Below are 24,479 nucleotides of genomic sequence, written 5' to 3'. Positions count from 1 at the left end.
TTTCTTCCTGTAAACTTGGTAGCCTTTACGTTTTGTAGCTTTGGTTCAGAGCCCTGACACCAGTAGCCTGCCCATAAGCACAAGGTCTCACACTGCCTTCCACCAGCACTGGTACTTCTTGCAGTGTGAAACCAACAGCCCCTCGAATCCCAAGTCTCCCCAAATCCAGCCTTCCCCTCTGGTTCATCTCCCCAGAAGGTTTGCAATGAGCCCTCTGGTTATCAGCTCACTTTTCCACCCACACTCCACACAGTTTGCACAACAGAGACCTGTTTGGATGAAAAAACCCAAAAAACCAAAAAGTTTATTTAATAGAAAAACCAGACTGAAAGATGAAATAGTAAAGGAAGCAAACATATACACATTACACAGAAAATAAACATAAAGACACAACCTCAGGCTTTACACTTCCAAATTAGATAAACTCCCTTTTCTAAGACAAGTTTTCTATTGCATCTGAACAGTTTCCCAGTGTACCCCCAGCCATGGATGGGACCCAGTGTTTCATGGACATACCTGCCAACTGTCTATCCCTCAGTTTCTGAATGCCTTTCACTTCAAACTGCTTCCATTTTAAAAAGTTTTTTTCCCCCAAGTCACTATTGGTTTTCAAAGTGGGGAAATCCCCAGTTGTCAGTATCTTTCAGTTAATATTTTTGGCCCATTGTTGCCTTTCTCTGGCATCTGGTTTTGAGTAAATGCCTGGCTTGGGAGGTTCATCTCCTTGCTGTGATTTGTGTTTGAAATTGTAGTACAGGTTATGAGTGCAGTTTTCTATATTAATAGATTCATAACCACATACTCATATCTCATAATGATGTTCTAGTTCAGAACATTACAAGCTTTCATAAAAGACTTTACTTATTTTTATACACAATAACATTATATACAATTAGTTGATTAAATTGTTTAATCGGCGGGCAGCGATCGATCCAGCGGGGATCGATTTATCGCATCTAGTCTAGTCTAGATGCAATAAATTGACACCTGAGTGCTCTCCCGTTGGCTACTGTACTCCAGCGCCACGAGAGGTGCAGGCAGAGTTGACAGGGGAGCTGCAGCAGTCCACTCTCCCTGGTGAGGACACCACGGTAAGTCTATCTAAGTACGTCGACTTCAGCTACGTTATTCACGTAGCTGAAGTTGCATAACTTAGATTGATTCCCCACTCCCCAGTGTAAACCAGGGCTTATTCTTTGGGGTTCAGATCCCGTGGTCTCCTCTTGGGGTGTCTGGACCTTGATTGTCACACCAGGTGCTGGAGAAACCCATTTCTATGTGGCAAACATCAGCTCTCCCTCCCGCCAGTCCTTGCTCAACGGCTATCACTTGAACAAACATTCCATGATAGCTCTTACCTATCAAATGGGCCTTTTCAGAGTCCTCAGATGTCACTGACTCATGTCCAACCACAGGTTTTACTTTCCACAACCATAAACATAAAATAACATTACTCACCTCATCATCAGACACCATATACTAATGTCCTTGGATCTGACAAAGTATCCAGTACCTCTTATGAGCTGTTGAATAATGTAAATCAAATAACTGTCTTATTTATGTTTTCTTATTCCTCTAGTATGAAAATATTACATATGGAGAAAGCATGGCATAATTCTTTCATATTAGTGCTCCTCCCTCCCCCTTGGTGTACAGAGCCCTCAAAGAGATGACAGTACACCACACTATTCCTGGGTGCATCCCTTTATGCATCTGTGACACTCTGTGCCAAAGAAACACTCTGTACCCCATATTCACCATAGTAATATGATTATGATGTAATTATGATGTATCTTGTTCAAGGTATGTCATGTGAGGTGTCAATGTAAAAGTAAAGATTTGCTGAATATGAATATCCTATTTGTATGCATGTATCATTTTTGTATCTGGAGTTATGAATATTGACCATGAATCTATATTTCCAATGTGCTTGCTCCTGGGCAACACCCACAAACTAGTTTACATCCAGTCCAGCCAGCACATTGTAAAAGGCTATAATGGCCCATCAGCAAAAACAAGCTTTCCTGTGAACACTTCGGCCAAAATATGGGTAATGCCTACCATGACTCATCAAAGCATGCAAGGGCATGTGACTAAATCATTTTATATTGGACTCCATTTTGATGCCTGTACTTTTCCACAAACTGTGCTGGGGGCATTGTTTGGGACAATAAAGTTCCCTCCATATGGCAGAAGCTATAAAAGGGGGAAGTGACATTGTCAAGGTTCCTTCCCACTCTGAACTCTAGGGTACAGATGTGGCGACCTGCATGAAAACCTCCTAAGCTTACTTTTACCAGCTTAGGTTAAAACTTCCCCAAGGTACAAATTAATTTTACCCTTTGCCCTTGGAATTTCCACTGCCACCACCAAACTTTAACTGGGTTTACTGGGAAACGTAGTTTGGACACGTCTTTCCCCCCCAAATCCTCCCAACCCTTGCACCCCACTTCCTGGGGAAGGTTTGGTAAAAATCCTCACCAATTTGCATAGGTGACCACAGACCCAAACCCTTGGATCTTAGAACAATGAAAAAGCATTCAGTTTTCTTACAAGAAGACTTTTAATAGAAGTAAAAGAGAATCACCTCTGTAAAATCAGGATGGTAGATACCTTACAGGGTAATTAGATTCAAAACATAGAGAATCTCTCTAGGCAAAATGTTAAGTTACAAAAAAGACACACAGACAGGAATAGTCATTCTATTCAGCACAGCTCTTTTCTCAGCCACTTCAAGAAATCATAATCTAACACATACCTAGCTAGATTACTTACTAAAAGTTCTAAGACTCCATTCCTGTTCTGACCCCGGCAAAAGCAGCATAAAGACAGACACAGACCCCTTGTTTTTCTGAAACCAGTTTGTCATAAATATAAAGGGAAGGGTAAACCCCTTTGAAATCCCTCCTGGCCAGGGGAAAGCTCCTCTCACCTGTAAAGGGTTAAGAAGCTAAAGGTAACCTCGCTGGCACCTGACCAAAATGACCAATGAGGAGACAAGATACTTTCAAAAGCTGGGAGGAGGGAGAGAAACAAAGGGTTTGTGTGTCTGTCTGTAGTCGTCTTGGCCGGGGACAGAACAGGAATGGAGTCTTAGAACTTTTAGTAAGTAATCTAGCTAGGTATGTGTTAGATTATGATTTCTTTAAATGGCTGAGAAAAGAATTGTGCTGAATAGAATAACTATTTCTGTCTGTGTATCTTTTTTGTAACTTAAGGTTTTGCCTAGAGGGGTTCTCTATGTTTTTTAATCTAATTACCCTGTAAGATATATACCATTCTGATTTTACAGGGGGGATTTCTTTATTTCTATTTACTTCTAATTTTTATTAAAAGTCTTCTTGTAAAACACTGAATGCTTTTTCATTGTTCTCAGATCCAAGGGTTTGGGTTTGTGGTCACCTATGCAAATTGGTGAGGCTTTTTATCCAACATTTCCCAGGAAAGGGGGGGTGCAAGTGTTGGGAGGATTGTTCATTGTTCTTAAGATCCAAGGGTCTGGGTCTGTGGTCACCTATGCAAATTGGTGAGGCTTTTTACCAAACCTTGTCCAGGAAGTGGGGTGCAAGGTTTTGGGAAGTATTTTGGGGGGAAGGACGCATCCAAACAGCTCTTCCCCAGTAACCAGTATTAGTTTGGTGGTGGTAGCGGCCATTCCAAGGATAACGGGGGTAATATTTGTTACCTTGGGGAAGTTTTGACCTAAGCTGGTAAAGATAAGCTAAGGAGGTTTTTCATGCAGGTCCCCACATCTGTACCCTAGAGTTCAGAGTGGGGGAGGAACCTTGACACAGTTATACACCATTTCATGCCCACTACATGATTCCTATAGTAATGTATCATCAGAAATGTTTCTGGAGTGGTCCATACACACTTGTGCATCTAAGGTAATAAGCATCCCTGTGTAATTTACTGAGGCTAACTGTAGATCCACAAGTTCTTGACGTATACGAGGTAGAGAAAAAATTTACCCACAAAAGGGGCACCAATCGCCGAGATGAATTGAGGGAAATAATTCCCATGTAGTGCATACCTAAGGTCCTATTGATGTTGTGACAGACTGCCCCGGGGGTGCAACCTGGAACTGGGGTACCGCTGACATACCAATCTGTTTTACCAGCCTGGGCTCCCTCTCACACTCTGCTGCTGTAACAAGCTGCAGACCACTCCTGGTCCTCCACTCACACAAACCTTTACACAGGGAATGACACACCCAGCTACAGTTACACAAAGGCTTCTCCTCAGCCAGTCATGAACTAACAATAGAGGGATTCCAACCGGCTCATCCCCCAGCTCCTATCTTAGGACCCCAGAGCTGTACCATCTTGCCCTGGTCAAAAACCTGATCCGTATAAGTTTATTATTCAGTTTGCCCCTCCCTCAAAGTGGAGAGGACCATGCACCAGTTTTTGCTCCTCAGCAGATTCTCCAAGCACTTCTAGAAAAACACATTATTTTAGGTAAAAACAAACAAACAAACAAACAAACAAATTTATTACCTACAGAAAGATAGATTTTAACTGATTATAAGCAGTGTGTGTACAGATCAAAGCAGATTACCTAAGCAATAAAACAAAACTGAAATCTAAGCTTTATAATCTAGATAGGATTTGAATCAAGCATTCTCTCTAGTACAAGCATTGTTGCTAGTACAAACAGGTTACCGCTTTTTCATACACAGGCAGGAATTCTTCTGTCCCAGCTGGGACCCCCTTCCTCAGTTCAGTCTTTGTTCCTCAGGTGTTTTCAGGTGTTGTGTTGTAAGGGAAGTAAGGCCAAGTGATGATGTCTGTCATAAATATAAAGGGAAAGGTAAACCCCTTTAAAATCCCTCCTGGCCAGAGGAAAAATCCTCTCACCTGTAAAGGGTTAAGAAGCTAAAGGTAACCTTGCTGGCACCTGACCAAAATGACCAATGAGGAGACAAGATACTTTCAAAAGCTGGGAGGAGGGAGAATCATAGAATCATAGAATATCAGGGTTGGAAGGGACCCCAGAAGGTCATCTAGTCCAACCCCCTGCTCGAAGCAGGACCAATTCCCAGTTAAATCATCCCAGCCAGGGCTTTGTCAAGCCGGACCTTAAAAACCTCTAAGGAAGGAGATTCTACCACCTCCCTAGGTAACACATACCAGTGTTTCACCACCCTCATAGTGAAAAAGTTTTTCCTAATATCCAATCTAAACCTCCCCCACTGCAACTTGAGACCATTACTCCTCGTTCTGTCATCTGCTACCATTGAGAACAGTCTAGAGCCATCCTCTTTGGAACCCCCTTTCAGGTAGTTGAAAGCAGCTATCAAATCCCCCCTCATTCTTCTCTTCTGCAGACTAAACAATCCCAGCTCCCTCAGCCTCTCCTCATAAGTCATGTGTTCTAGACCCCTAATCATTTTGTTGCCCTTCGCTGGACTCTCTCCAATTTATCCACATCCTTCTTGTAGTGTGGGGCCCAAAACTGGACACAGTACTCCAGATGAGGCCTCACCAATGTCGAATAGAGGGGAACGATCACGTCCCTCAATCTGCTGGCTATGCCCCTACTTATACATCCCAAAATGCCATTGGCCTTCTTGGCAACAAGGGCACACTGCTGACTCATATCCAGCTTCTCGACCACTGTCACCCCTAGGTCCTTTTCCGCAGAACTGCTGCCTACCCATTCAGCCCCTAGTCTGTAGCGGTGCATTGGATTCTTCCATCCTAAGTGCAGGACCCTGCACTTATCCTTATTGAACCTCATCAGATTTCTTTTGGCCCAATCCTTCAATTTGTCTAGGTCCTTCTGTATCCTATCCCTCCCCTCCAGCGTATCTACCACTCCTCCCAGTTTAGTATCATCCGCAAATTTGCTGAGAGTGCAATCTACACCATCCTCCAGATCATTTATGAAGATATTGAACAACCCCTGGGGCACCGGCTGCCAACTAGACATGGAGCCATTGATCACTACCCATTGAGCCCGACAATCTAGCCAGCTTTCTACCCACCTTATAGTGCATTCATTCAGCCCATACTTCCTTAACTTGCTGACAAGAATACTGTGGGAGACCGTGTCAAAAGCTTTGCTAAAGTCAAGAAACAATACATCCACTGCTTTCCCTTCATCCACAGAACCAGTAATCTCATCATAAAAGGCGATTAGATTAGTCAGGCATGACCTTCCCTTGGTGAATCCATGCTGGCTGTTCCTGATCACTTTCCTCTCATGCAAGTGCTTCAGGATTGATTCTTTGAGGACCTGCTCCATGATTTTTCCAGGGACTGAGGTGAGGCTGACTGGCCTGTAGTTCCCAGGATCCTCCTTCTTCCCTTTTTTAAAGATTGGCACTACATTAGCCTTTTTCCAGTCATCCGGGACTTCCCCCGTTCGCCACGAGTTTTCAAAGATAATGGCCAATGGCTCTGCAATCACAGCCGCCAATTCCTTCAGCACTCTTGGATGCAACTCGTCCAGCCCCATGGACTTGTGCACGTCCAGCTTTTCTAAATAGTCCCTAACCACCTCTATCTCCACAGAGGGCTGGCCATCTCTTCCCCATTTTGTGATGCCCAGCACAGCAGTCTGGGAGCGGACCTTGTTAGTGAAGACAGAGGCAAAAAAAGCATTGAGTACATTAGCTTTTTCCACATCCTCTGTCACTAGGTTGCCTCCCTCATTCAGTAAGGGGCCCACACTTTCCTTGGCTTTCTTCTTGTTGCCAACATACCTGAAGAAACCCTTCTTGTTACTCTTGACATCTCTTGCTAGCTGCAGCTCCAGGTGCGATTTGGCCCTCCTGATATCATTCCTACATGCCCGAGCAATATTTTTATACTCATCCCTGGTCATATGTCCAACCTTCCACTTCTTGTAAGCTTCCTTTTTATGTTTAAGATCCGCTAGGATTTCACCATTAAGCCAAGCTGGTCGCCTGCCATATTTACTATTCTTTCGACTCATCGGGATGGTTTGTCCCTGTAACCTCAACAGGGATTCCTTGAAATACAGCCAGCTCTCCTGGACTCCTTTCCCCTTCATGTTAGTCCCTCAGGGAATCCTGGCCATCCGTTCCCTGAGGGAGTCGAAGTCTGCTTTCCTGAAGTCCAGGGTCCGTATCCTGCTGCTTACCTTTCTTCCCTGCGTCAGGATCCTGAACTCAACCAACTCATGGTCACTGCCTCCCAGATTCCCATCCACTTTTGCTTCCCCCACTAATTCTACCCGGTTTGTGAGCAGCAGGTCAAGAAAAGCGCCCCCCCCAGTTGGCTCCTCTAGCACTTGCGCCAGGAAATTGTCCCCTACGCTTTCCAAAAACTTCCTGGATTGTCTATGCACTGCTGTATTGCTCTCCCAGCAGATATCAGGAAAATTAAAGTCACCCATGAGAATCAGGGCATATGATCTAGTAGCTTCCGTGAGCTGTCGGAAGAAAGCCTCATCTACCTCATCCCCCTGGTCCGGTGGTCTATAGCAGACTCCCACCACTACATCACTCTTGTTGCACACACTTCTAAACTTAATCCAGAGACACTCAGGTTTTTCTACAGTTTCTTGTCACAGTTCAGAGCAACTGCACCTGTATTTTCACTTAAATACAGAGTGCTTCAGCAAGGGCAGCCCCGCAGGCTTCTCATTCCCTGGCTGTTATTTTCTTGGGTGAATACACACATCTCACTCCCTCCTGGCCTGAGTATTTGCAAGCCAAACAGTCCCCTGCCTTCCCTGTGTTATTCCCAGCAGTCTACCTAAACAGATGGGCTTGCTTTCTCTTCAGAGACTGATATATGTGTGTCTGCCCACCATTATAAATTATCACACAGTTCTTCTGATGCAAGCCTATTTTATTCTCAGGTAAAAGCACTAGAAAGAAAACATACTAAAAATTATAAAAGAACCTACATGCCTACTAAGTTTATCAGAGATTACCCCAATCCTAACATGGACTCTGCTCCCAAAGCAGTCCTTCAGCACTCCACCCACAGGGTTTCTTTTGATTACAGGTTCATCACAGCTTCAGCGCAGAACAAGCCTGCAGTCTTATGGACCCACAGTAGGCCAGTCCTTCCAACCCTTCTCAAAGGTTTGGGGCCCTCTGTGGACAGGGGTCCTGTATATTTGCTGGACAAGGAAGAAGGTCGAAGCCTGTTTAAAACCAGGCTATTTATCCAAAAGTCCTTTCTTTGTCTATTGGTCCCTGGAGAATCCAGTGTGAACCTTTCAAGGGAGGCGGGTGTGGCTTCAAAGGACTGATAACCAGAGAAATTATATTAGCATCCTTCATCTCCTAGAGGAGTTAAATATAATTCCACAATAAGAAATACACAACTACATTTTAATATAATATATCCCAAAGGCATTAATTCTAACTCAATAAGGTTTAAATTAATTCAGTAAATTTTATCTTAATTCCTTAATTCCATTCCTTAATTCCATAAGGTTTGTCCAGGATATTGTCTCTGCCACACTTGTAGACTATGATCAAATCGCCTCTTGGATACACATCTTGGGTAAGCTATGTGGATATATATTAAGTATGTCACTTTAAAGCAGGTTTTCCAGATTGTCAATAATTCTTGTTCTTTTCTGAATTTTTCCCATATGCTATCAACAGTGTAGCAAGCTGTGCCAGCACTTATTAGGGTTCAGACTGTTTTCACTGACAAATGCAGAAAAAGAGTGCCCTACAGTTCGCCAGTCCAATGTGACTGCAGGGTGTCTCTTGTAGTAGACAGGTGTTGGCTACATGCTACTACCCTGGATGCGCAGATTTCTGGCCTAAAGGGCAGAATTTAGCCCTTTTTTCTTTTCATTTCAATCCAAGCAAAGAGATGGCTTACTGTGTTCTTAGAAACATCTACAATTTATTTTCGCATTGATGGTTCCATTGCTTCTTCCATCTGCTTATTTATGCAAAACAGATTTATTTTAAGTGACTCTTTCTTAATTTGAAAACCCAAGCAAAGAAACTCCCCACCCTCACCCCACACATTTGCAGGCAACATATGCAGTCCCTCAAATTGCCATGTATGCAAGTAATATAAAAGTAATACCTGATGTCATATAGCTCGTATGAGCACAGAAAAATCAGTGATAGACAAATGTTCTATTTATCAGATATGATTGACTCAGTTCACAAATTAGAATAGTACTTGGTTTGTAATACTGTCCTGATGATTTGGAGAAAGACAAATAATCATAATGCATGGGGTTTTTTTTCCTGCAGTTGGAAGATAGTCCTTGTTGAATTGTTCTATAGAAATGCTAGTTGTTGCAGCTTTCTGATTGTATTCCAGTATGATTAAAAACCACATGCAAATAAAAAAAAAACATAACTAAAATATCTATGGGTTAGGGCAAATATAAAAAACACTAGAAATACTATGATGACTCATTTTTGTTGAAGGCTGTTGTATTTCCAGTTTCAAGTTATATTACGTAGCCTCAGATCTACGTGTTTCTATTTTTCACCCATAAATTTGTTAGTCTCTAAGGTGTCACAAGTACTCCTTTTCTTTTTGCGAATACAGACTAACACGGCTGCTACTCTGAAACTTTTCACCCGCTGACAGCCTAAAATGGAAAAATTAGCCCCTAAATAAAGCATTGGGTAAATTTACTGGTCACACAATTCTGCCAGCCTTACTCATGTTGACTCATGTTAATAACATACTCCATGAATAGTGCTATTGAACTCAAGTTATTTATACATACAGTAGCGTGATCCACTAATATCCATGGGAGTATTTGTGGAATAAATCACTACTCAATGTGAACAGAGTTGGCAGAATCTGTTGCTCAATTAGTATCACACCCATTCACCCCAGTAGGACACAAATCAAAATCAGTCTGAATTGATCAATCTTGGATTTTGTTTGTTACTAATGAGCTGGTTACTAATGAGCTAATGAGAGACATAAATATAATATCTTTCAAAAGGTTTAAATGAGTAATTTTTTGCAGTGAACACTTTCATCACTGTTCAACAATGGGATGAAATTCTATGCTCCAGAGTTTACTTTATTCAGTATTTTAAAATGCAATGGGCCAGAACTGGACTAGCTGTTTTGAGGAGGAATTATGGGGAGAATGAGGGCATTTCATGCTCAGCAAAGAGGGGGTTGTTTCAAATGTAAATGTAACAAGAATTTTTACATGTACAAAATTTTTTTGTACAAAATTTACAGAATTTTTTTATTGAGTTCATTTGGTAGATGTTGATGATGCTCTGGAAAATGGAGTGGGCGCTGAGGTATCAAAATTCACAGATGGAACAAATTATTTAGGTTAGTCAAGTCCAAAGAAGACTGGGAGAAATGTCAGAATATCCTGACAAAGTGCGGTGAATGGGCAACATGATGCCAGATGAAGTTCTATGATAATAAATACAAAGTAGTGCATATTGGAGAGAAAATATGTGTTACTCATCCACTCTATAGGGTTCTAAATTAACTGTATCAATTGAGGAAAAGGACCTGGTCATCACTGTGGAGAACTCAGTGAAAATTTCTGTTCAGTAAACATCTGTAATACTATGTACAGTACTAGTGACAATTTCTCGAACAAGAATATTACAGAATTTGAAGAAGTTCAGAGAAGGACAATATATGAAGAGTGATTCAGAAGAATTGGGCTTGTTTATCTTAGAAAGGAGATGAGTAAAAAGGGACATGATAAAAGTATATAAAATTAATGGTAAAGAGAAGGTTGACTGGGAGCCACTGTTCTCTTTGGCTCACAAGATTAGAGCAAGGAGACATTCAGTGAAATCAAAAGGGAAAAGTTTCAAAACAGATTAAAGCTACTTGTTTTTCACATAATGTGTAATTAGATTGTGGAACTTGTTGTCACAGGATGTTGTTGAGGCAAAGAATTTAACAAGATTCAAAGATGGATCATATCTTTATCAAGATAAATACGTGGCATATCCAGAATTGTTATAGTAAATGCTAACTAAAAGTTTGGAAGGGATAAATATGCCATGCTTTGTGTTTTAAAGCAATCTATTAGGGATTAGGATAAAATCTTATTGGGAGCAGATTATCCTAACTACTGTAAAGTTTTTTGCACCTGACTCTGAAGCATTTGATGCTAACCACCGTCAGAATATTGCAAATATTCAGAATATAGGAAATGCCATACTGGATGGTCCATGTTCTTATGTTATCTGCATTAAGATTTAGGGACATTGCTGCTGAGTCATGCTGGCATCTTTTATTTTATTTTGAGGACATGTTAAGGACTCAGTCCATTTGCAAGATAATATGTAAAACAACACAAAGTATGAGTGGGAGGAGATGATTGCTATGCATCTTATTCAACCAGGAGTATATGGGCATATTCATATTTACTTGGTACCTTTGTGATGGTAAATATTTATTTAAGAATGTAGTGTAAGATAATCTATCTATGTTTATCTTCTCTCACTCTCTCTTCTATTTTAGGTGTTACAGTACTTGAAGGGCCTATTTATGCAGTGGGTGGCCATGATGGCTGGAGTTATTTGAACACGGTTGAGAGGTGGGATCCACAAAGTCAGCAGTGGACATTTGTGGCAAGTATGTCAATTGCCAGAAGCACTGTTGGAGTGGCAGCATTAAATGGCAAGTGAGTAGGGTATTCTTGTTCTGTTTAAAACACACTTTTCTAAAGGATGAGTAACTGTTGCACAATAGTAAATATGTTTTGGTGTATTACATTTGAGGGCATCATTGGAAGTAAATATAGACATAGGGTTGTTGCCATATGCACATCAGCTCTCTGTATGTTACGTTGATAAATAGCAAATTAAAATATATTGTCTCAATTTTTCTTTAAGTAATAAGTTCATGATTTACATTAAAGATCTGAGAACATAGAGCTGAAGTCAAACTGTGTATATAATAATTCCAGGAGGTACAGGGGAACATTTTCAAAGTGCTGGCCAGGACACATTGTGAGTTCACTAATCTGATCTATATGTGTTGTGGGTGCTAGCTCTATTCAGCAGAGTCAACTTACCCAGGTACTGCTGTCATTTCCCTAGTAGCTGGAATTTCTTTATATGCATTCTGCATATTATGGCAGTCAAAAATTAAACCACATGACCTTTATGGTCTGAAAGCTGCAGCTCTAGCAAGTGAACCAAAGGTAAAACTGCCTCTCGCTGTGTGCACTAAACTTGCCATTTGTGGAGGTCTCTCAATGTGCTCACATTCTAAGCACCACCTGTAGGGTCTGCCCCCTCTTTGCTTTTGTTTCTTTCTTGATCCAGCAAATGTAGGATACTAATAAGAGCTGGTTGAATAGTTCTTTATGTTATTTACTGTTTATGGTTAGTTGTTTGCCTATTTACAAACTTTCAATCCTCCAGTCAGGAAGCAAAAACTAAATTGCAGAATTTGCTACCAGTATGCACCATAAATAAAACAAATAAAGAATAGTTGACGTGAACAGTTCACAAGCATCTCTTAGTCTGAAAATGGTTCATCTAAAGTATTTGGTGAATATTTTTGAATTACTGATACATCAAGAACTTGAAACATCAAAGAAACTCAGGATTGGTTTGTGCTTTGGTTATATTTTATAGATCTCACTCACCTTCTCTTAGGAATAAACTATGTAAGAAAACATCAAGTGTTTAAAAGGTTCACACCCAATTATCACCCTTTCCTCCATTTTGCCATTTTTAACAAATTTGCACATTTCTTTGCATCTACACTAGCGAACATTGTAGCCATAATTCAGTCTGTTGGTAGCAGTAGTGTCAGATATTATAGAGACAAAGCTTTGGCTATCAAACAAGGATCCATTTATATTTGAAAACTGGGGTTTCCCTTCCTACAGTTTAATCCAATTTTAAAAACATAATTGAACTCCTTTAAAACCTATAGTACAAACTGCTAATGTAATACCGTTTGATTGTCTTCTTGAATCATAATATAATGGTACCCTGAATCACACTTAAAAATAAAGTCACTACCCACTTACATTTCTGTCTAAATGAGGCTACTATAAAAGAAGTATAGGGGAATTATCCAAACGCCCCAAAATAAATCAGTGACTCTCTGATCACTTCCTGACCTCCTAAATTCTTAATGTTCTGACATAGCATACATTATCTTCTAACGTGGATAGTTTCTTGTCATAGCCTCCTACACAAGTCTGAACAAGTGAGCAACTATTCTTCACTTGAGTGACAAAATCATACACCTATCACAAAGCAGAACTTTATTATGCTGACTGGTAGCTTCAGCAGGGAGACCCCAGTTTATCTTTTGCCTGCAGAAGTTTAGTGTGAAGCATATTACCAAGCTTCTCTGCTACCAATGCAGGGTTCCACTCTCTTGAGTTGACTAGCTCTTATTTCCAAGTCCAGCCAAGGAGAGCTTGGTGTAGAGTCAAAATCTCTCTGGCTCATGCTGTGGCCTGACAGATCATTGTGTTTGGCTGAGCTTAATTAATCCAACTGAGAGCAATTTTCCAAAAAGAATCTTTACTGGATCAGAGCCCTCACTGTTGTTCAGATTCTGATCACTCTTCAGAAGTTGCACTCAACACAGTAGCATCTTTCATTTGAGGCAGATGATCTCGGAGGTCAGACTAGATGATCATAATGGAGGTCAGACTAGATGATCATAAAGGTCCCTTCTGACCTTAATATCTATGAATCTATTAATCTCTTTCTCCTTATAGTTAGGGTCCTGCTAAATTCACAGCCCTGAAAAACTCATCACGGACTGTGAAATCTGATCTCCCCCGGCTCCCTGTGAAAGCTGGTCTTTTGTGTGCTTTTACCCGATACTATACAGATTTCACAGAAGAAACCAGCATTTCTCAAATTGAGGGTCCTGACCCAAAAACGAGTGCAGGGGAGTCACACGGTTATTTTAGGAGGGTCACGGTATTGCCACCCTTATTTTTGCACTGCTGCCTTAAGAGCTGGATTCCGGAGTCTGGCGGCTGCTGACTGAGGGCAGGCAGCAGTGCAGAAGTAAGGATAGCAGTACCATCCCTCCCCCCCAAGACCCACCCCCTGGTCACAACTCCTTTTTCGGTCAGGACACCTACAATGACAACACCATGAAATTTCAAATTTAAAGAGCTGAAATAATGAAATTTATGATTTTTAAAATCCAATGACCATGAAATTGACCAAAATGAACCATGAATTTGGTAGGGCCCTACTTATAGTGTTACTGGAGAAATACCTGGGTAAAAATGCCATCTATGGGTTTTGCCCAATCATCAGGGAGGAAGCAGAAAGTTGCTATTGTGGCGTGAGTATTAACTATGAGAGGCTCGTGGAACCATTTTAGATTATTTCAATCCTCTGAAACCTTCTCCAGAAACATGAGAGAATTGCCTGGCAACACGAGAGAATCACATCCAATTTCTCCATTTGGCAAGTTTTCTCAAGACTGTGAAAATAGCATGCATATGAACACACCAATATCCTGATTGACATCAAATAACATAAAAATGGCCATACTGGGTCAGACCCATCTAGCTCAGGATCCTGTCTTCTGACAGTGGCCAATGCCAGGTGCTCCAGAGGGAATGACCAGAACTTGGCGATTTTGAGTGATCCATCCCCTGCTGTCCATTCTCAGCCTCTGGCAGTTGGAGGTTTAGGGATACCTGGAGCATGTGATTGTGTTCCTGACCATTTTGGTTAATACCCATTGATGGACCTATTCTCCATAAATGTATCTAATTCTTTTTTTAACTCAATTATACTTTTGGCCTTTACAACATCACATGGCAACAAGTTCCACAGATAGACTGTGTATTGTGTGAAGAAGTACTTCCTTCGATTTATTTTGTTTTTAAACCTGCTTATTAATTTCATTGGGTGACCCCTAGTTCTTGTGTTATGTGAAGGTCTAAATAACACTTCCCAATTCACTTTCTCCATGTCATTCATGATTGTATAGATCTCCATCAAATCCCCATTTAGTCATCCCTTTTCTAACTGAACAGTTCCAGTCTTTCTGATCTATGCTTGAATGGATCATTTTTGTTGCCTTTCTCTGTACTTTTCAGTGAGTTACTATGTATTTGCCTTCCCGTCCACATTAGCTATTTATTAATTTGCTGTTAAAGAAGTCTATATTATTTGAAATACAGATGATCCAAGAACACTGAACATACACATTTCATAACAGAACAAATATTATGCTGATGGGGACAATAAAAGTAAAAAGATTAAGACAATACATTTTCCACTGAAAGATTTTATTATTAGAGACTATGTATGTCAAAGAGATTTATGTATTTCCAAACAATTGTATGATACAACTGCAAATGAAAGTCTAATAGACCTTTCTGTTATATTACAGCTTTTAAAATGGCCATTTAAAAATTATTCCTGATATCTGAACCATATTTTGGAAACTATTCATTCTGCATTGCACTTGTTAAACAACTATGTATTTCACATTTTCAAAAAAAGACTTGACCTTTAATTATGTGTGTCTTTAATGGGGCATCAATAATAAATATTGTGCTGCATAAGTGAAAATACACAGCTGCTAACAGGATATGCTGATTGACAATTGTAGAACATCACAGAGGTTTACCAATCTGACTGTCACCAGTAATGACTTCAGCACACCACAGGAACCAACACCCACACACAGTAACTGTCTTCCAGAACTCAGGAGAAAAACCTCTGCCCTTTATTGATAACTTCATACTCAAAGATGTGTTTTAGAGAACTTTACAGTTGCACCTGCTGGTGTTGTTTATATCAAATATCACAGACTATTATTGATGACAGATAAATAAAGAAAAATGAGGAATCTTTTCATTTTAACTTTTAAGAGTAAAACTACTTTTTAACTTTCTTTTCAAATCACCTTTCATTCCCCTGGGGATCAGAAAAAAATAGACCTTTGTGTTTGGACTTTCTTTTGAGGATTTGTTTTGATTGAAGAAGAATTAAGGAGCCATCAAGAGCGTTGTAGGTGAATAATATTCCCTATTGATGTCAACTGTTTTTTACCCTGTTCTCCTGACAGAGAAGCAGCAATCCATTATTATTATTTGTATTGAAGTAGTGCCTGAAGACCCAGACTAAGATCAGAAGCTTATATGCTTGGCACTGCACAATACACACGTAATAGCCCCAAGGAATGTGCAACCAAAATAGACTACATGGATGCATTGTTACTAGCCTCATTTTATACATGGGATGGGAAACTGTGGCACAAAGACAAAATGACTTGCCTAAAGTCACACAAGAAGCCTGTGACAGAAGCATGGAATTGAACCCAGATTTCCTGAGTCCCAATCCAATGCCACATCCTTCCACTTCCTCATAATAGATATCATAAATTAGTCCCAAAAGCATTATCATTTGGCATCCACCTTTGTCCCTTTCACATCCCAGTTTGAGCCTTTGACTGCTGTGATTAGCCTAATCTTTTTATATTTGAATTTATTATTTCCCACTCATGTTTTTCACCTAAAGATGCTGTCCAACATAAATCTGTGAGTTTGTATTTGCCTAAATCATAAGAACACTCATGATCAGACTGGCTGTGAGCAATTCTTTTCTCTGATGTTTGGTTGCAGTACATTGAATTCAGTGTAGATTCTACATCCCATTAATTTTGCTGAAAGAATCATAAAAGTAGAACATAATGATGCATTACAAAAAAATCATTTCTCCATTATCTGTCTACTCCACTCTTATTTTGCAAATGTATTTTTGCGTACTCTAACAAATCACTGTTTTGTGAGCAAGGGTTTAGTTATTGATTTAAATCAGTTGGGGTTTTGTGTATATTTGGCTAGGTTTATTCAGTTCTATGAGATTGACATTAGTTTGATTCATTTAGTACTAGGTTTTCACAAATTTGATTATTTTCTTGGTGCAAATTTTCAGCTATTTTTTATGTGTGAGTGTGATGAGGGGAGTAGGGGGAATTTCAGCTCTAATGGTTTAAGTTTGGAAAGTTATAAGCAACTGAAAATGGTGAAAAGGAACTAATGGAAAGTATTGAACAACCATAACAATAGATATCACTAACCGTGCCACCTATAATAAGTGTGTGATAAGGTGCAGAAGTGCTCTCTTGGATCCTGGGGACAAAGGGTTAACTTGAAGTAAGCTTCTCCTCCGCAAGTCCCTTGCACAGGTGGTCAGGTGAAGGGGTGTAAGTGGCTGCCTGAGAGTCAAAGAAGAGAGAATGACTTTGGGAAAGTATTGTGCTGTACGCAGAATTAAAGGAATGGCCTGAAACCCTGACTGTGGAGTTTTCTGTTAACTTTTCTGCTTATGGATTGGAGTGTGGACACTCCAAATATTACAGATTTGTTTATTTTCCTTTCTTGTTTATTTTCTTTATTTTCTTATCCCTTGACGAAAACACCTTTTGCTGACTGCAGCTTTACTTTTTGTTTTGGAGTCTTTCCATTAATTTATAAACTATTATCTGTAAAATAAAAGTTATTCCTATAGAATGATACCACTTGGCCTAATGTTCCTTGCAAACAAGTAATAGGATATTCCATATAAATCTTTTGAATTGGTGTGGGAATACAGGATTCATCTGTGTAAAGCTGCAGAATCCTTTATTGATTTGGAAGGGAGAGCTATTTACTAGAGAGGCCAATTGCTCCTTCTTAAAACAAAACAAAACATAACTGGTGCATTGGGGAAAAGTGAGCTGGGAATTCTGTAAAGATTTCCTCATAGAATTCCCTTCTGATTCTGCCTTCTTTGAGGGTGGGTTCCTGAAGTTATATGGGGTGGGGAGAGGAGAGGGGATAGTGTGGCCCAGAAATTCCTCAGAGCTTTCTTGAATTCCTAGAGATTACCTGGACACCTTTCATGAAGGGCAGTCCTATGCATACAGCTTTCTGCATCTTCCATGGCAGAATGTGTCCCTTAGATGGTCGTATTTGCAGCAGTATTAATTTCCATATAGATTTCCTCCTGGAAATTCTCTACATTAGTGATGCAAACCCAGGAGAATCACTGCTCCCTAACTCTACCCTCTTCAATTCCTGTGCTGCCTTGTAACCTGCAAAGCCACAATTGCCCTGACTGAGGACTGGTTTCTTCATGCTCAAGGGAGGGTGAGACTGTGTACTACAGCCCCTGTTTCCGCATCTTGCAGATCTCCCACCCAGTTTCCAAAAAGCTTTTGCTTCCCTCTGTGAGCTGATCTGTAGAAGAGCATCTGGCCCTAGATTTCACCAGTGAAATCCTGGCCCCATTAATGTCATTGGCAAAATTTCCATTTATTTCAATGGGGCCAGGATCTCACCCACGATATTTAGACCAATGTTGAATCACTGTAACTGGAAATAGCTTTAATGGAATAAATCTCATTGTGCAGCTAGTACATTTCTGAATCTTTAGTATTTCTACTCATGCATTTCCTAATTAACATCCTCAAACTTTTGTAGACAACCATTTTCCAAGTAATATAATGCAATCACATTCATTGTTTGGGCTGTAGTTTTGCTAATGATTAATTTCATGGTGACCTAATTTTGTTTGGGGTTAGTCATTTTATGTTATGACACATTCATTGCTAATTGACGTCACAAAGTCATGAGGTTAATAATACCGCCAACTCCTTAATGGTGATTCAATATTTGGCCCAAGAAAATTATCAACATATCACATTCATATCTCCACCTACCTTTGCTGATTGTATGGTTGATTACAGCCTTCTCCAGGAGTTCTATTTTTCTGCCTCTCATGCATCACATAATAAAGAATCTGTGTCATTTACTCTTAGCAGAATAATTAGGACTCATTACTAATTCAGGTCTCTAGCTTGATCTCTTCTGCTTTTGCACACAAATCCACATTTCCTACATAGAGCTCCCATAGAGCTCAGTGGATGTATAGTACAATGTGCATTGGGGGGTTTCTTTATTTGTTTTTTAGAATCTCAAAAATGATCAGTTCCTAAGTAGGATTTAACTTGGTGTGTTACATCTAGCCAGCTAAAGACCATTCAAGCCCTGCATTTAAGAGGGGATGAAAGTCAGATAAATACATGGGAATTTTAAAGTGATGTAAAAAATCCTAAAATTACTTAAAGATGTATTAGAATGGGGAGAGGAGGTAAAGGGGCATCTTCTCTCCTCTCCTAGCACACTTATGCATAAACAGAGGAGACTTCCTATCTAGATTTTGAGATAGCTCAAAGGGGTGTCTATCTACCACACTCATTGGTACACCGCAATCCCAAGGGAGCATGGTCTGTCTTCAGGTGGGCAGGAGTGACACAGTCAGGCCCCCAGCTGGCTAGCTCATGTTTTGCAGTGTATATATATTTCAACAGTCAGTGGTGTCCTTTTTCAAAGTACTTGCAAATTGGGTGCCATCAAGCAGTTCTCCTCATCCCTCACCATACCACCTTGCATGAGCAAGCTGTTTCTTCTATATTCTTCTGTTTATTCTATACACAGATATTCTACACACAGTTGACACTACTCTACCTCTGCTGCACCACTCCACCATTCAGCTCCTACCATTAATGGAAAGAGTTTTTCCTCAGTTCTCTTTTAGGTACATGCTAAAATGGATAATGAAGTCCCTTTAGATTCTTATATTGCTGGTTCTCCAGCTCTGGTTCCAAGTGTACATAGGATATAAAGAACACAAATTATTTAGCAGATTACCTACCAACACCTTTGTCATGATATCAGCAAAGACATGGGGTCTGCTGGGGGAGAAAAAAAACAATATGGGGGAACAGTCACTAGATTAAGTTCACGGTGGACTAACTACAGAGTGGACTGTACTTCCCAAGAGGTAGGAGAAATAGGAATGAGCTGAGAAGAAAAAAGGTGAGGACACAAAGAAGGAAGAGGGAAGATTATACCTGAAATGAGTAAAAAAAAATTGATAAATTTCACAACATTCAAACTTTTTTCTGGCCCTATCACTAAATCAAAGCTCTGAGCTTTGTCATTCACTGGACAAAGCTTTGAATCAAAGCTCTGAGGTTTGTCACTCACTGGACAAAATACAGATATCTAGTAATTTAAACAAGACATTGAAAGTGTGTGACACTCTTTACATGACACACCAAGCCAAGCATATAATAAATAGCCTCCCTCGGTTGTTTTAAGTACCCTCCCCCCATCTCAGTGGTGGGGGGTGGACATTTGGTCAGATTGTAGGGAGAATGTACTGTTCCCAGAAGGAAAGGTGTGGGAGAGCCCATGTCTGGGAAATGCCTCCCCCAGCCTCATCAAGTAAGGGGTGTGCTGTTTGTTGGTCAGGCCAAAAAAAGATATGCTGCTTACAGACGGGAGTGGGAAGGAGTATGCTCTTGAACACATCCGTATGTTTCTTTAGAAGAGACTATACATTAGGACTACCACAGTTACTTCTAAATAATAAAGGTCTTCAGCGATCAACAGCAATCAGTTACAGAGAGTTAAATAGTCTACTTGATATATTAATTTTATTGCATTAGCGTACAAAGACCCCAACTGAGATTCAGGCTGCATTGTGCTAGGCACTGTAAAACACAAAGCCAAAGACAATCCCTGCTCCAAAGAGCTAACATATTAAATAACGAGAACAGGCAAAGGGTGGGTGAAAGGAAATAGAACCATTTTACTTATGGGAAAGTAAAGGGTCATACAGATTAAGGGCTAGTATTTCAGATTCTCAGCACCTACAACTGGGGCCAAATGTTCAAAAGAGTACAAGATCCAGCAACTCCTATTGTAACATTTTTGGCCAAATTTTCAAGCGCTTGACTCTAATTTGCTGAACTCTTGAAAACCTACTTATGTAATATGGTGCCTAAATGGAAGGTGAGGGATCTTGGAAATCCCAGCCTTTGGTGACTGACCCTTTAAAAGTTACAGATGAGGTCTGCAACAAAGCTAGGAATTTGGATGCAGATTTCCTGATTTCCAATTCTATTCCTTAATCACTATATCTTTGTGAACTTTGATCGAAATATCTACAGATTCACTTTCACAGTTATAATCTGAAGTAGTAATATAGATATATAATACTTGTCTCATTTACATCTAGCTCCTACAGCAGGCCTGAAATAGCTACCATGTTCTGTGAATGGATGTGCCCTACCATCTTGGCTACTGTTTTATATTTCTGTTTCTCTAGTTTGGGATCTTCATAAATTTCCCAACACTTTCTATATTTGGGGTGATGTCAAATATCTTTTGAACTGCTAGATCAACTTGTGTTAAGTTTTTCATTATTGAGTAAATTGAGATGGATTCATTCCCTGTGAAGGTCACAGACTAAATGATCACACACGGCATTTTCCAAGTCATCCATATAAATGCAAAGCGCTGCTAATTTTTATATGTCAGTAAACATTGAGAAACTTGCTCAAAGCTGCATTATTTTACCAAGTAAACCATTAAAATAAATATGCTGTAATTATGATTTTAAAGGAAAAATAATACCTCCAGATTTCACTAGAACTGGGAAAATCAGAAAATGTGTCTGCAGCAATTATATTTTTATCAGAATAAGTGTGTGTGTGTGTGTGTGTGTGTGTGTGTGTTAGTTTTGTTTCTTATTCGTTTGGTCTTGAAATGATTACACTTATATTCAAAAACCAGTTTCTTTGATTTTTCTTTTCTTTAATCCATGTGCACCTAGAGAAACCCTGCCACACAGGCTGGCCAATTCATGCACAGGCACATGAGAGAGCGAGAGAGAGAGAGAGAGAGAGAGAGAGTATTGTGTTGTACACTTTCTGCCTACTGTATTTCTCAGGACATACAAATGAAGAATATTTTACTGAATGTTATAAATATTTTCCCTGCTGCTGAAGTACTATGATGCTTTCCTGTATCAAAAAATTGCCTGCTTTCACAAATCAATTTACAGTAGGGGGGCTCAGATTACCTGCCAAACTAGAAAGAGGAGAAAGGCAGTGTTAGAGTGGCTTCATTTTCAAGAGCTTTATGCATATTGACTAATTCTCACAACATGGGGAAACAGAGGCAGACAGGTTAATGTTGGGGCCATAATGAGAGACACTGGAACAACTACTACAATAGTTATCTTTTCTCAAGCAAAAAACCTACTGGTCTCAATGAACGTTTTTGTCTCAGTAAAGCTTAAGGAAGGATTGCAGAATTAGCTCATGACTAGTCAGAATGAAAACTCTTATCAAACAAATTCTGATTCATTGGTAACACATTATTTTAGTCTCCATTATTACTCTGCTATATCCCAGATATTTCCATTTCTTTTCATGACAGGATCAAAACCATTGATGTTTTATAAATGGAGTATTTATTAATTCTAGCTTTTGATTAAACTCTCACTCCTCAAAAGGACAATTGATCAGCCCCTTGCTGCAGAGAAGAGGGTATGTTCCTTGAACATTTTCTTTCTTAGCTGTAGAGTTTTCAGGGAGACACATGTATTTTAAAATGTTTTAGACAGAAAATCGTACAATCAATGAATCTTGAGCCAGAATGAGTAGGAACAGTGCTATCATCTAAAATGATTGATATGACAGAAGAGATAAATATCACTAAAATAACAGCACTGCCTAGCACAAAACCATTTTGTGAGTTCGATAACGATCTTTTGAGAAATAAGACAGACTCACCAGGTATGTTTGTTTACAAGTAAGGGGGTAAATAAATGTTCTTACTCTAACACTATAGGAAATTATTTGTTTATAGAGATGGTAAAGGGCATTGTGTCTGTCAGCTCTTGACCTGATATTGAAGTGGACTTTTCCAGTTAATGGAGTCCTCATACATTAACTGATCCTAGGGTAGGTGTGTATTCTCCCCATTTAACAATGGAGCTTTGAACAGGACTCCTTGTCAAGAGGAAATTATTTCTACCAAAAGGAACTAAACCTTGGCCCAAGTCATATGAGCTGTGCCAACCTTCTATCCACGGGAAATCACTCTCTGAATTGCTTGCAAAATATCAATAAATATTTCTTAGATGCCAGGACAATTCTTTTCAGAAAAAAAATGTTTTTTTTCCTTCTTTGTCCAGCTTCTTGTATATTTAATCCGCTTGATTCTAATACTGCATTACTAAACGAAGGAAATATTACCCCAAATGTTGCACACTGGGATATCCATTAATAAACTGTCTTGGTCCTATAGCCCAACCATCAGAAAGTTGGTGCTCCTTTCTTAGCTGCACCAGAGTATCTCTTGGCATGCCTGAGGATGTGACAAAGGTGGATAGTTGCTTCCTACTCCTCACTCCAATCCTAGGGCCACGTGAGTACTGGTTTAGCCTCAGCCATAACTTACAGTAGGCTTGGGGTTGCTGTAAATTACTTTGACAGGTCCCCTCATACCTATGTCATGTCCCATATGCCAGAGTAATTCTCAGCTTCTCTTTTAGGTACACTGAAGTGGCACAAAGGGGTCTTAACATGAGCCAGGTTCTAGCCTTTGATATATCTGTTTAAACCATTTTGAGAGGTGAAACCCCATTAATCATGCCTCTACTTCATTTGTTAAACTGTTTTTACAAGCCATATTCCCTCAGATCAAAGGAAATCTAATATTTTGAAGTTTTCTTCTCAAACTAAATTTTAAAATGGTTCTCTTTGATTAGTTATTGGAGCTTTGCAACAATGTAATTGAAGTAAATACTTCCAAACTAACCAACCATGACTTTCCTTAACACTTTTCAATTTTAGAGTCTACTTTGTAGCTTCTATCCATTTTTATATTGAGAGGGATTTTAGGATTCCCTGTCTTCCTCAACATTTAAAGATAGGACTAAATGAAGTTTGGATGTTCCAAAGTTTGGGAGGGGTTGAGATGGGTTATCATTTAAGTTCATCTCTGGTCACAATACTGGTATAGCTTGGAGCATAAATCATTGAGGCAGTCCTTATTGAGCAAACATTTCTACTGTAATTGACATATATCAAACAGTTCAGGATTGATTCCTTTGTTTCTTCTTTGTGTCCCCTACCAGTCAGTGCTTGAAAAAGGAATGACCATTTCCCTGGCTCTTACTAATATGATACCCCAGTAAATGAGTTCAGTAAGCAATCTCACTGAGATTTTTCCCAGCCTTTAAAATGAATAAAGATTTTTGAAAGGAAACACATACCATGTGATCCACTTTGTAAACACATACATTCCTCAAACATAAAAAGTTACATACATGGTCCAAAATGAAAAGTTTGCAATCCTGTAAATAATCAGAGGCCATCAAGAGTCATGAGGGAACAGGAGAAACACCCATACCCCAGTTTTATTTGCACATGGATCATGTTTTTCTAATTTTAAAATTGAATTAAAATCAAAGGATATTCTATCCTAATGCAGATAAGCTCCAAAAAGCACTAATAAAGTCCATAATAATAAAAATACAATGTGCAAATGGTAAATTTGAAGCCATGCTAAATCTTTTGCATTTATACTGGGAAACAAAATAATGATTTGGATGTAAATGGGAAATTAACCAAACTTTGCAGAAATTCAGAGAAGGGAGAAATTCTAAAGCTTTCCACAGGCTCCTTTTTAAATACAGAGAGACTGTGACTGATTAGTTTTGC

General features: G+C 39.6%; 1 protein-coding gene across 1 annotated transcript in view; it reads left to right on the top strand.

The window, feature by feature from the left end:
- Positions 1-24,479, top strand: part of KLHL1 (kelch like family member 1) — a 431,335-nt gene that overhangs the window by 383,315 nt on the left and 23,541 nt on the right. Inside the window, exon 8 of the mRNA XM_073346360.1 lies at positions 11,424-11,586. Within this exon, the coding sequence (XP_073202461.1) occupies positions 11,424-11,586 (163 nt within the window). The remainder of the gene's footprint in view (positions 1-11,423; positions 11,587-24,479) is intronic.

Source organism: Lepidochelys kempii, chromosome 1 (genome assembly GCF_965140285.1).
Source record: "Lepidochelys kempii isolate rLepKem1 chromosome 1, rLepKem1.hap1, whole genome shotgun sequence".
NCBI classification, from domain to species: Eukaryota; Metazoa; Chordata; order Testudines; family Cheloniidae; genus Lepidochelys; species Lepidochelys kempii.
The sequence above is the reverse complement of the archived record's forward strand: the minus strand, read 5'-3'. Positions and strand labels throughout refer to the sequence as shown.